The sequence below is a fragment of the Camponotus vicinus genome, unplaced genomic scaffold (genome assembly GCF_025532165.1).
Source record: "Camponotus vicinus isolate PSW18456_S1 unplaced genomic scaffold, iyCamVici1.0 SCAF_4, whole genome shotgun sequence".
Taxonomy (NCBI): Eukaryota; Metazoa; Arthropoda; class Insecta; order Hymenoptera; family Formicidae; genus Camponotus; species Camponotus vicinus.
In genome coordinates this window covers 16,797,891-16,810,528 of record NW_028141976.1, presented here as the reverse complement: position 1 = coordinate 16,810,528, position 12,638 = coordinate 16,797,891, and the positions used below count along the sequence as shown (strand labels likewise).

Below are 12,638 nucleotides of genomic sequence, written 5' to 3'. Positions count from 1 at the left end.
GCATCGTGGTTAATATATTTGATGGGTGTCGGGATGCATATATATATATATAAATGAACGCACGACAGGGTACTTTTTGCGCTAAAATGGGGCTCCATTGATGATTCCATTTATTTTCGTGACGAAAAACTCATAATCCCATCTGAAAATAAAAAATGAATGTAAGAAAAATGAAAAAAGGAGGAATATATACGTACATCCTTTGATTATAAATCACAATCATTGATTATATTTCTAACACTTGTATAATAGTAATCTCTATGTAATACATTAATAATAATTCAAAAATATTGGTCATTTATATTTATCATAGATTAGATAGATTTATGCTCAAAATATATGTGCGTTAGAGAAATGGAGTGTAGATATGTTTGCAATTGATTACAACACATGCAAGACAAGACAATATTCGTAAAAATATTGTATTGATAATGAGAATTTTCGAAAATTTATATAAATCTTACTTTTGAATAAATTTCTGTAACAAAGATCTCATCTAGTGTCGTCATGTCTCGATTTTATCACCAATTTTTATATCTAATGCTGAATAATTGTTTAAAATAATATTTAAAATAATAATATTTAAAAAATAATACTTAATGATATTTAAAATAATAATATTTAAAAAATAATACTTAATGATATTTAAAATAATATTTAAAAAATAATACTTAATGATATTTAAAATAATCTTTACAATATAATTTAAGATAAAATTATTATTATTTATGTGTTATTCGTTTATTTTCCAAAACACGAAATATATCTATCTCGAAATTCGAGACAAGAGACAAGACAAGATAATATCAAGATATCTCGTGCAATCCTAGTTAATCCAGTGCATCCAATTTGCAATGATTCATTAATTTTAATACGCTTAAAATTCCTGATACATATTATATTTTAAGAAACGAGTAAGTCTATTGCGTCGCGACTGTTGCCGAGACATTCGACACGACGTTCGCTCTCTCACGCACCTACCGTACCATATATCGGCGGAGTGTATGTATTTTAGAGTCGCGTGCCCGGAAACATTGTCCCAGGTCAGTCAGACGCGACATGAATCACGGCCGGGTACGTTCACTGCCAAGGAATTGTTCGGTGTCTGCCAGGCACGTACGAATACTTCGTTTTAGGTTTCGTGCGAGATATTGTTGTCTCATGGACTATTATAATTAGCATAATGGAAACTGTATCCTTTGTTTAATATCGCGTTTCGCGTAAATATGTTTTCGAGGAAACAAATTTAATTTCAATGATACACATATAAAGACGCGCAAGAATTGATTACATTTTTTCCAGTCTCATTATCGTTGACAACGATTAGATATCGATATACATTATCATTATTGTTATTCTTTTTTTATCTTGTATAATATCGCCACCATTTATGATAATCTCAAGATAAGGAAAAAGAAAATGATATCGTAAAAAAAGAAAAGAAGCCGCATACGCTAGAGTATCACACAATAACACCTTTTCAAGCAATAATTTTACTATAGACCGTATGAAGTGATCATATATGCAGAGTCAATGATGCATATTACCTCGTAATATCTTTCGAGAGTATTGATGCATCATTTTTTCAAGCTCTTAGTCACTTATCATCAATATTCATCGCGAACAGGAAGCGACATAGTCGGTCGACGCGTGCGCGAGAAACTATATAATTATACAATAAAAGTATAGAAATATATATTGGGCTCCCCGATCCCAGGTGCAATCGGCTCTATCGAGGAGAGATATTTATCTAGATTTTCGTACCCTATATTTCTTACTTACGCGATAAGCTGCAAGCCCCTCGTGGGCCGCGAGCATATTGCCCGGGACAATCGCGATACGACAGACGGAAGGAACGTGCCACCTAAGGCTCGGGGGCTATTCAATTACGTCTAACTGACGGCTTTGCTTCCTTTACGGACGGAGAATTACGACGAAGCGTATACGGCTCTTTCCCGCATGTCGGTCGCCGATAGGCCGCCTTTTATCGGGCCTCTCTCGGCTCCATGCTCGTGTTGGAAATACCGTGTTTCGCGCGATACTAAAGCAAACGTGTCGGAATTATTTTCCACCGTTTCCCGGTTATCTTTTATCCGCGCACGGTACGCTCGATGTAAAAATGTTTAGCGCGCTTGTGTCTCATGAGATACGCGATCTTGATACTTATTTTTAGAAAGCCCTCGCACGCAAGGTCTATAGTTTTATGGAAATTACGTAAAAGTACACGCCTGGAGAAGGCAAAAATAACGTTGCATAATGTGGCGTTTCTTTGTCGTGATTGCAAAATTCGCCTCATTGAGATTGTATTTTCCGAAAGAGTATATTTCTTGCCTCGCATCCCGACGCAATAATTACAAAACGCCGAGGATATAAGCGCGATATTGCGAAACTTCCGCTTTCCAGACGCAGATTTGCGCTCGAGAGACACAACGCGGCGACTCATAAATCCCCCCTGATTAAAGGGGAGAAGGTTCTCGCGCCTTTACGTAAATACCGCGGGCCCATTAAAACTTTTCGCGTACTTGGCTGGAATTTGTTTCGACCTTAGCGCGCGCTAAGGTATTGTTGTTGTCCGACCTCGCAAAGAGCAGCAGGTATTATACAACGTCGGTGTAAACCGCTCTCGCGGCTCGGTTCGAACCACACGCGATACATCCCTTGGTAATTTCAAACTTTCGGTGTATCTGTCGGATTCGCGGATCCTCACAATGGCCGATGAAAATTCTCGCCGCACGCGCTGTTTTCCCATTGAAAAGTTCCGCCTCGCCGACGAAACTTTCAATGGTTTCGTTAATTACCGGGCTACGCGTCCGTGCGAGCTATAAATCGCGTCGGTCGAGTCGACGGCTTAAGGGACTTTGTATTCAAAAGCGAGCCGCAAAATGTAACTGGCGAAACGCGGTTAGTCCAATCCGCAAAAATGCTCCAACTTTTTAGCTCAAGTGCCTAATCTTGTCGCTTAATTTTCTCCAAGTTTATTTTATTCAACGTAGGTGTTTTGTCATTATTATTTATTCTGGCGGTATAGCATTTTATAAAGTCCGATACGGATGGATGCACGATATGCGATTCTTATCTCTATTTGGCGAATTTGTAAATCGAACGCGAAGCCGCGTGAAAATGTCAGCGAGTTTAATCATTCTGTTAGACTCTATTAAATTGTGAATATCGTAATAGCCGGCGTTTGATGTCGCCTCGCGTGTAAAACGATCTGAGCGCTATTACTGTCTTGAATGCAAATTCACGCACGGGGAAATGACCGAGTTCGCTCTCGATTAATTATTCGACGATGCCCGACGATGTGGACGGCGGTTACTCGAGGAAAACGGAGACATCGTTTCGTGAGAGAGCGCCAGTCCCACATATAAATTACCACGAGGACGGTGGCTTTCTAGAGAGAAGGCAACGTTCCCGAATTAGAATTCCGTTTTCGTCTGGTGGCTCGGAAAAGTCGTTGCCGCAACTTTGGAAATCGTACATTTTCACAACATTTGGACAAGCCGGAAGTGCTAGTCGCCGATGTAAATCGATTTTCCCGCATCTTCTAAACATTCTTTAATCAATAACGAGAGATGACAATCGGTTGAAATACTAGAAGCAATCGTAGAGAGTAAACAGCTGACACGTCGTTGGTAATCAATTAGGCCTATCACTGTGTAATTATGATTACAAGGTAGCCTCACAGGTCCGATTAATTTAATTACACGCTTCGCGCGTAACCTCGAGGCAAGTAATACACATGTATAATAATACACACGATGCGTCTTTTATTTATATAAGCAACAGGTAACTTCGATAAGAAGCATGGAAGATCGCCTTCATCAGGGAAGAACGGTCTTCATCGCGCGCTGATCTTTACACGTCGTCGTAACAATCTCGATGCTCGCGATATCGCGAGTATAACGCGATGATCGCGATAAGAACAGTACCGTGAACCAAGTTGCACATAGCTGCAACCTTGTACGCGTTTGCACGTATCGGAGCATGAGAGTGCATTATACATCGTGCGAAAGAAATCCCCACACCAAAAAAATTGTATTCTTGAAATGTATACTTTATAAGTCCTCTTAATAAATATTCTTAATAAATAAGAATATATTAACGTAAGATCTAAAGTATATTTTTTTCCCTTAGCAGTGGTGCGAAAGAGGGGACGCTGCTCACACACAGGTTCTCTGTGTGCATGTGAGCCGCATCCTCTTTCTGACATCACTGTTTATCAGTTTAATTTCAAGCTGAATTTAAAATAATTTATTTAATAATCTGGATTCCTTGTTGGGATTCAGAATAGTAAACAGATTATTTGAAATTAAGCGGAAAAAAACTTTTAAACCAATAATTAAATTTATTTGACTTCAACAAAATTTATTAAATCCAAAGAAATATTTTTCTCTGTGTATTAAGAATATCTCTTTAGAAGATTTTCCTCTTAACTTAAGATCCTCTGGACGCTTATTTTAGTGGTATACATTCTAAAGATAAATGGCATATTTTTAAGTTAAGAATACAATTTTTTCGGTGCAGGAATCACGAAAAAGGACTTCCACTCCCTCGACCTCGATTGAGTGTTAATGGCGTTTGCCGATTTAAGGCTGCTCGTTTGTCGAAACTTCCTGTAGCTATTAAATAAGGTTATCGTAGCAAGAAATATTCGTACGATAGAATTAAATCGTGTGAAACGAAGAGTAATTATATGATGCTTAAATCATATCGTCGAAGCTAAAGAGTTACGCGTCATATGTAATAATAGATGTTTACATTGAAATAGGTTTAATTTTCATAGCATGACGTAACGTTTTTTATCCGCCACGTGGATATCTCGTTACGGAATTATGTCTCCGGTTAAATATTCAGTTATTGCGTCTGATTTTTCATTATGCGCAGGAGAAACGTACGCGAACAAGTGTTTTCGTTACGCTTATATTATACAAAGTTATTTCAATTCCGTGATTTTTTTTCACGCTGTTCCCGCAACAACTGCGCATTTCTCGTTTCTGCGTAGGATTTCTGCATAGGTTGAAGTCGGAGAGAGAGAAAAAAAATCATATTAATATGATTTATAATATAACACTTAGATCGAAATCGATAAAATTTACGAATAAAATTATGCCTTTCTCGTTCTCCGATTTTTCAAGGCGCCGCGCGTCAAGCGTGGTTCTTAATGCACGTTGGTAAAAATCGACGAGTCGATAAATGTCGCCGGCTCCGCATCGTGCACTCGCATAATCAGTCAACGACCGCGCTAGGCTAAACGCGCCGCTGCTACTCTTGCGTCAGGGTCGACTCGGTAGGTGTGAGTAATATCGCCTCTCTCCGCGCTAGAGCTATTTACCGGCTCTATTCTTACACACGTCAGCGTGCCCGACGAGAATAGGCATCCGGCCAGTATGTGCGTGCCACTGGGCATGCTTACGATACATCGTAATATCGTTCCTTTTAATATCAAGTTCACTTTTTATCTCCCTATCTGCTGGTGTATGATCGGTATCGATATCGAGAAATTCCGTATTAAATAAAAAATTTGATTTTTCTCTTCTTTAATCCAGTCCTCGATGACGCGAATTTTTCAAGCAAGGCTGGCTAGCGTCAAGTTTTTGCACAATTATATCGTGTAATATACTTTTTATAAATGAAATCTTATATTAATACACATTCTGGATTTTAAAATAAATTTAATATACGGCTTCGCCGCAAGAGATGTTCAAATTGACCGCAATTGCCGATCGATTTAATCGCGAAATTGCCACGTAAGGACTTTATTGCGCAGTTGCTTTAGCGTGATTTGCTTTAGCGACGATGGCAATTATCCTGTCGCATGTCTGGTTAATCCGATCGGTCGACCGATATTCATTCGCAATGACGAGTGATTAAACTTCGCCTCGGTTGTCACTTTGATCCTACCGTGTGAAAAAGCGAGCGGCCGCCTGTATCTCGCGTGCGTATCGTAATCAGCAGCGAAATTCTCGTTCTATCGTTTCGAGAGGCCGTCGTCTAGTCCTGTTGCCAGGCGTTTGCACGGCATGCGGGCAACGTTTTTGTGGTAGGTTAGTAATTCCATCGTCTCACGCGGAGCGCGTTACGTATTCGTTTCACGTTCTACGAGGCCCACGCAGCCGGCAACAGCTGGACCAGCGGCGAGTTCGCTCGCACTCTTCTCCACGTACGTCTACGTCGCCGTATATATTGCTACAATGTGAGAGACGAAACGCGATCCCCTGAAACTGGATTGTGACGCGAGTCGCAATGTTCAGCGCGTTGCGAGATTTAGGCGCGGTTAATCAACAGGTTGACGATTTACTTCATTAACTATTGTGACTGATACGTTTCGATCGGCAAAATCCGCTCTGATTGACATAATCCGATGTAATAATCTGTTATAACGATACTTGGCCAAAAAAACGATTTAACATGTATACAGTATCGGTCAAAAATATAACCTTTTTTGAAAATAACTTAATTCAAAGTGTATATATTTAATTAATTTTTCTCAAGTTGCTGTGTCCATTATTGAATGAAAAGTCTATTGTTCAGTAGCAATCTACAGGGTGTCCCAGACCACCCGTACACCCCTTTTAAAATGAAAATAAATGGCTTTTGTCAAAAATCGCGAACAATTTTTAAGTAAATCGGGTACGCTCTATCAAATGGTGATATTTTCAACTTTTGATTCCGATCGGAAATACGCCATCCGAATCGGAAGTTGAATTTTTTTAGGGGAACATGGTACTTTTTATTACAGATTCGAATTGTACGTGAAAAAATAAGAAACTTTTGTATCAAACGTTTTTTCTGAAAGTGCTTCTGTCAATCTTAAAATTGACCTTGAAAGTAACTGTGATGAACTTTCAATAATTAATATTTCTATTTTTATTACAAAAATCGTTACATGGAATAGGATTTCTTTATTTAATTTACTGCGCCTACCTCCTCACAAGTGCGTGAGCTAATGCTCAGGGACACCCTGTATATACCTACTATTAAAACATGACTAGATAGAAATATAAAGGTGATATATATTTTTGGCCGGTACTGTATGTATTGACCTATGTCTCTATAATTAATTCTATTAGTATAAATTATATATACACTAATCGCAATTAATTTAATTTATTAGAAATGCGTGTTTTTAAATGAATTTTTGAAAGTATTTATCATCGAGAATTTCCTACTCTAGCAAGTTAATAATTGAATTTTATCTTCTCCGGCCCCGGACTTTATTTTTTTAAATTATTATATTATTATATTTTTTTAAATTTATATATTATTAAATTTATATTAAATATTTATATTAAATTTATTATTATATTATTTTTTTTAAATTATTATATTATTATATTATTTTTTTAAATTTTCTCTTATTATTTTTTCTCTTTATAAAAGTATCAATTTTTCGAAATATATAAAGCAAAATATTATTACCACGCGTATATACGAAGGAGATACATTCGATAAGTGAACTATTTGCTGTATGACCTAGGTTAGCAATAGTTTTATTATTACGTTGCGTTCCCAGCGAGGTGTTAAGACTCGTATCAATTAGTTAGACGTTTCTTAAGTAATATCACGCTTATCGTGAGTTTTAGAGGAACGGACGAGAAAAGCTGTAAACAAGAAAATTGAATTTATCTTCATAAGCACGTTATATCATATATCGTGACCTTTGATGCGTTTGAATTGAATAATGAGTTTCTGGTCAAGTAATTGATTTGTCCTAGAAACCATAATATCTCGCATCTTCGCGAGACAAATCGATCTCGGCCTACGAAGGTCAGTCAATCACGCGGATTAGTGCGTGCTCGGTCCTGTAACATGCACGAGATGACGACGGGAAGTGATACGCGGGCTTTTGTTGACCTAGGTTAGCAGTCAGTTCCGTTCGTTGGCGCCTCTGATTCTATTCTTGCACGCATTCTTGTTGTACTTAATACATTGTCATCATGATACGCATTATATACAGCTTAATAACGAATGAAGACGACGTGGCACGCGATCGAAATTTTACCGAGATTCTCGCGAAAAACAGAAGAGAAATATTACGCTATTTTTTATACTTATTCATTAAATTTGAATACGTAAAACTTTATCGTAAACAATACGCGATGTGTTAACCTTTAAATTGAAAATGTGAAGGAAAACGTGTCGCTGAAATTCAAAATATAACACGAAACATCTGGATAATTTTACATAATTCAGCGATATCTTCAATGTAATTTACATACATATTATGTATTCCCATGCGAATGTTTTTCTCCTCAATATATGTCTTGTAATAGATAATGATAAAAATATTTTAATTGTTGCAAATAATATGAGACGATAAAAATGATTCTTTTTATTACGGGATGATCGAATTACAAATATCCTTTTTATTAGAAAAAGAGTCGCTTTTAGTTAAAATTATTATACTCGTGACAAATGACATTTTGTGGGAATATTCTCATAAATAACTCTCAGGTATATATCGCGAGCTAATCTTTTAACGAGTTAAAAGCCGCTTCGCAGTGAGTGAATCTGTGTAAAAACGTGATATTATCGGCGAGATAATTAAAAGAATCGTGTATATACGAAGGAGATACATTCGATAAGTGAACTATTTGCTGTATGACCTAGGTTAGCAATAGTTTTATTATTACGTTGCGTTCCCAGCGAGGTGTTAAGACTCGTATCAATTAGTTAGACGTTTCTTAATGAGATTCCGACACTAAGCGCGTATAATGAGTACGTTCTCCATCGGTGAACGGATACGAGTGTGTATCGCGTCAGTAAATAGCAGCAGCGGTATTCTTAAAAGTACAGTAAACTCGTATCGTCGGATAAATATACGGTATTATATAAGTTGTTTGTAAGCCAAGATACAAAGATAACCGACTTGCGAATGCGATTGGCTGATATATACGTGTGTTGTATTGCGTAATAATTGAGCGAATTCTTTTCAGCAGGCGCACAGCATTTATAGCCGCGATGGTTGTTTATTAATAAAGTCGACAACAAAGCGACGATGATGAAATAACATCGGAAAATATCGTGAGAAGGAAAACATCTTTATGAAGATGTAACCGCACGTACTCTGTTGGCAATTGCGTCTCGCGATTGTCAATGGAAAACTCGATAAGTGAGTTGGCTCGTGAAAATATATAGGTAATAAATCGATCGAAAATATAAAGGAAATAAATCAATCTCGATTCGATTCGGTTAGGTATATGAGATAAATGATGTTTTACCGTAAAACTGTTCAACTTGCTCGCGAGATTCTAATTAACATCGCCTTTCCAGGCAATCGAATCGTTGCGATATTAAATGCTCATGTTTCTAACTAATGGAATAGTTCGCAAGCCTTCGTCAACGAAGATCCCGTTTAATAGCCCCCCCTTTTGCCATCGGATCGTTTTACAATGGTGATTAATTTTCAATTGAGGCTGTCGCTTTTTTCTCAGACTGCGGGGTCTGTCAGCGCCCGTTTGACGCACGTTTGACGGCCGGCAAATCAGCCGACCATTATCCACCATTATCTAACCGTTTTTCTATCTCGTCATCCTTTGGATAAATCGAACACCCCACCGCCTCTGCCATTTCGTCGTATTGTTGACGAATAAAGGGACGGTCGACGCTGTTCGTGGATACACGCGCGGCACGTTTGCTTCTCTCTTATGCTACCATGTCCCGGGTGACACTCGCTCTTCTGCCGGGTTGTTCAGATTTCGGGACAGCCAGCGAGAAACGGTAACGATCCACGATCAACCGCGACAGCTGTTAATGCGCCACGATGAATTCGATTTGACGACCGAAGGGTAACGGTGCGAGACGAAGGAGAGACAGAGAGAAGTCGGTCTCGCAGGAGTTTAGGCCCCTGGGTGGAAACTACTGCTTGATTGCGTACGAATGTGACGCGATTTCATGGGTTTCGTCGTGAAAGAAGAGGAAGACGGACAGAGAGACGGAAAAAGGAGGAGAGGAGACGCAGAGCTTTGGCAATCGTCGACGGAGGTACAACGAGGGTGCGAGAATAGGAAGCGCGGCACGTTTGTCCCTCTTTCCTCCCTTTCCTCCCTTTCCTTGAATCGACAGGTTCAAAGGGATTCTAGAAGGACCGGGGATTTTCTCGTTTGAGGAGCGTGCGACGTGAGCTTTCAGACAATTTCTCAAGCGTGTGCGGGTCACGTCGGTAATGCGAGCGAATACGTCAGCACACGACTGCGCTGATTTACCCTTCGATGTTCGTAGGGTGGTGACGATCGTGATGTTACATAAATACAGTAAGGGGTGATTTTGCCGGACTAGTCACCCGAGTGACCAGTTTTTCTTCTTTTTGAATTCATTGAATTGGGCGAAATTACCTTCTCGGAAATAAGCATGAGACAGTATTTGATTTTTCAGAATTGTATCATTTATTATTATTTAGTCACGTGATTATATACATATTTAAGTGATATAAAAAGGCACTCGATACTAATAGCACACATCCATAAGAATATCAATTGATTATAGTATTATTTATCCACATGTGACATCACGATTAACACTTGTAAGGCTTGACGCATTTACCCCACTTGTTTCTCAAAAAGCCGTTTTTACAAAAACAACCCTTGAGACATAACTGAAAAAAGGTGAAATATGAAAATATAAAAATTTGTTAAAAACATTGATTTAATTTTAATTTTGAACAAGCTTCTTCACATAGACACACATGATTTTTCTGAGGGCTTTTTAAATATTTAAAATATTTAAAATAATAAATGAAAAGAGAGAGAGATTACCTTTTTGCATATTGGATTAGGTTTCTGGCAAGATGGTTGACAGGCAGTTCCACATGTCTTATAGATCTCATTCTTAGGGCATTTTGGTGGTGATGGTGATGGAGGAGGAGGGGGAGGAGGAGGGGGAGGAGGAGGAGGAGGCGGTGGTGGTGTCGGTTTGCCATATTTTGGTGGTGGAAGAGGAGAAGGAGCAGGCAGAGGCGATGGTGTCGGTTTGCAATGTTTTGGTGAAGGAGGAGCGGAAGGAGGAGGAGAAAGCGGTGGTATCAGTTTGCAATGTTTTGGTGAAGGAGGAGAAGGAGGAGAAGGAGGAGAAGGAGGAGGTGGTAGTGGTGGCTTGCATTGCTTTGGAGGAGGATTACTCATGACAGCTATAAAAGAAATAAACAAAATATTATCTTTTTAGTTAGGCATAAAAATATTAAAATATCTAATATACATAAATTACATTTTAATAAAATTAAAATAAGAATAAGAGATTTTTTTAAAAGAGACAAAAAAGTAGTCTTATGTTATTGTAATATTATAACGGAAATACAAAATGTTTTATAAATTTTAAGCTGCATTTATAAAAATGTATTTTTTGTAGTTAATGTTGAAATTTTTTTAAAAAAATTTGTGATAAAATATAATATCTAATTAAATTCTGGTTAAGGGTATATCTATTTTATGCACAATTTAAATATTTATACTTTCGAATTTATACTTACTGACGCAGATAATCGCCACGAGAAGAAAGAGAACCATCAGATTGCGAGACATGTCAAATTTTTTGTTATTGTTCGTTATTTGCTGAACTGTTCGAGATTGATGCATGTTGCTAGTTAGAGGCATTTTTTATACCAGAATTTTTCGCATATTAATATTTTTTATTTATTCGCGTTATCAACAGTATATTTCGATGACAAAAGAAATCTAAACTTTAGTCTTTCACTTTACTTATGCAGTTGTTCGATAGAATGTATGGGCGTTTCTTTGACAAACGCATATGTAAAGAAACTATTTTGTTGCGTGGCACACGTCTTATTGCTTCATTACTCTTCAAATTTTTCCTGTTTTCTTGTTTCATTGTTTTGATATAGAACACGTGCCAGTTATTATAAAGTGAATAACTTAATTCAAAATTTTTTAGTTAAAGTAGTGTTCTTTCTAAAGATTTTATTAATATAAACAAATACTTTTATTTCGCCATTTTAATAATATCGTGAATGTACCGAAAAAAATTGTAAATAAAAATGCAATTTATATTACATTTAATTCCGTGCATATATGTATGTACATCATGTACATCTTTGGAATTTCACAATAATCAAAAATAAAAACTACATACAAAATTGAAGTTTTTCGAATATTACTACGCGCTAAAATACTACTACGCGCTATCACGATTTATTTTTATTAAAGCACATTTATATAATTATAAATGTGTGTATTTTACATAAGAATTTTTTATTCAAACAATTAAATGAAATATAGTCATGATGTGACTTTTTTATCTTGTATATTTATTCATGATTTTATTCATGAGTCATTACCATTAACTGTCATTCGATTTTATTTATAGTCGAATGAAATACAGTTACATAACTGTTCCGGAAAGGGTCGATGTTATCGACGCCGATCACAGTGGATCATGGACCTAAGAAGATATGGATGGAGTCTAAAGCGCTCATATGGGCGAGGGGGCTGTGAAATTTGCGGTAAGGGAGGTGTATAGCTCTGTCTCTTTCCAAAAGCAACCTTCATCACCAAAAAAATACATGTATTTTTATTCGAAAGTTAGCTAATATGGGATATATAACCTTTCGGGAATTATCGGATATGCGACGGAAACACCCGAAGGTTGCTTTTGGAAAGAGACAGAGCTATACACCCCCCTTACCG

General features: G+C 37.4%; 2 protein-coding genes across 2 annotated transcripts in view; one reads left to right on the top strand and one right to left on the bottom strand.

Annotated features, from left to right (window-relative positions):
- LOC145970838 (headcase protein-like) overlaps window positions 1–12,638 on the top strand; it is a 164,977-nt gene that overhangs the window by 58,512 nt on the left and 93,827 nt on the right. The window lies entirely within an intron of this gene.
- Window positions 10,501–11,570, bottom strand: LOC145969762 (uncharacterized). The gene is made up of 3 exons (XM_083095990.1): window positions 11,465–11,570; window positions 10,755–11,125; window positions 10,501–10,594 (listed from the first exon to the last, which is right to left on the bottom strand). Exons 1-3 carry the CDS (start codon window positions 11,568–11,570, stop codon window positions 10,514–10,516), a joined length of 558 nt encoding a protein of 185 aa, XP_082952116.1. The 3' UTR covers window positions 10,501–10,513.

Coding starts and splice junctions, on each gene's coding strand:
- LOC145969762 (XM_083095990.1), bottom strand. CDS start 11,570: ATGCATCAATCTCGAACAGTTCAGCAAATAACGAACAATAACAAAAAA. Junction 11,126..11,464: donor CGTGGCGATTATCTGCGTCA/GTAAGTATAAAT, acceptor TTTCTTTTATAG/CTGTCATGAGTAATCCTCCT. Junction 10,595..10,754: donor CTAATCCAATATGCAAAAAG/GTAATCTCTCTC, acceptor ACCTTTTTTCAG/TTATGTCTCAAGGGTTGTTT.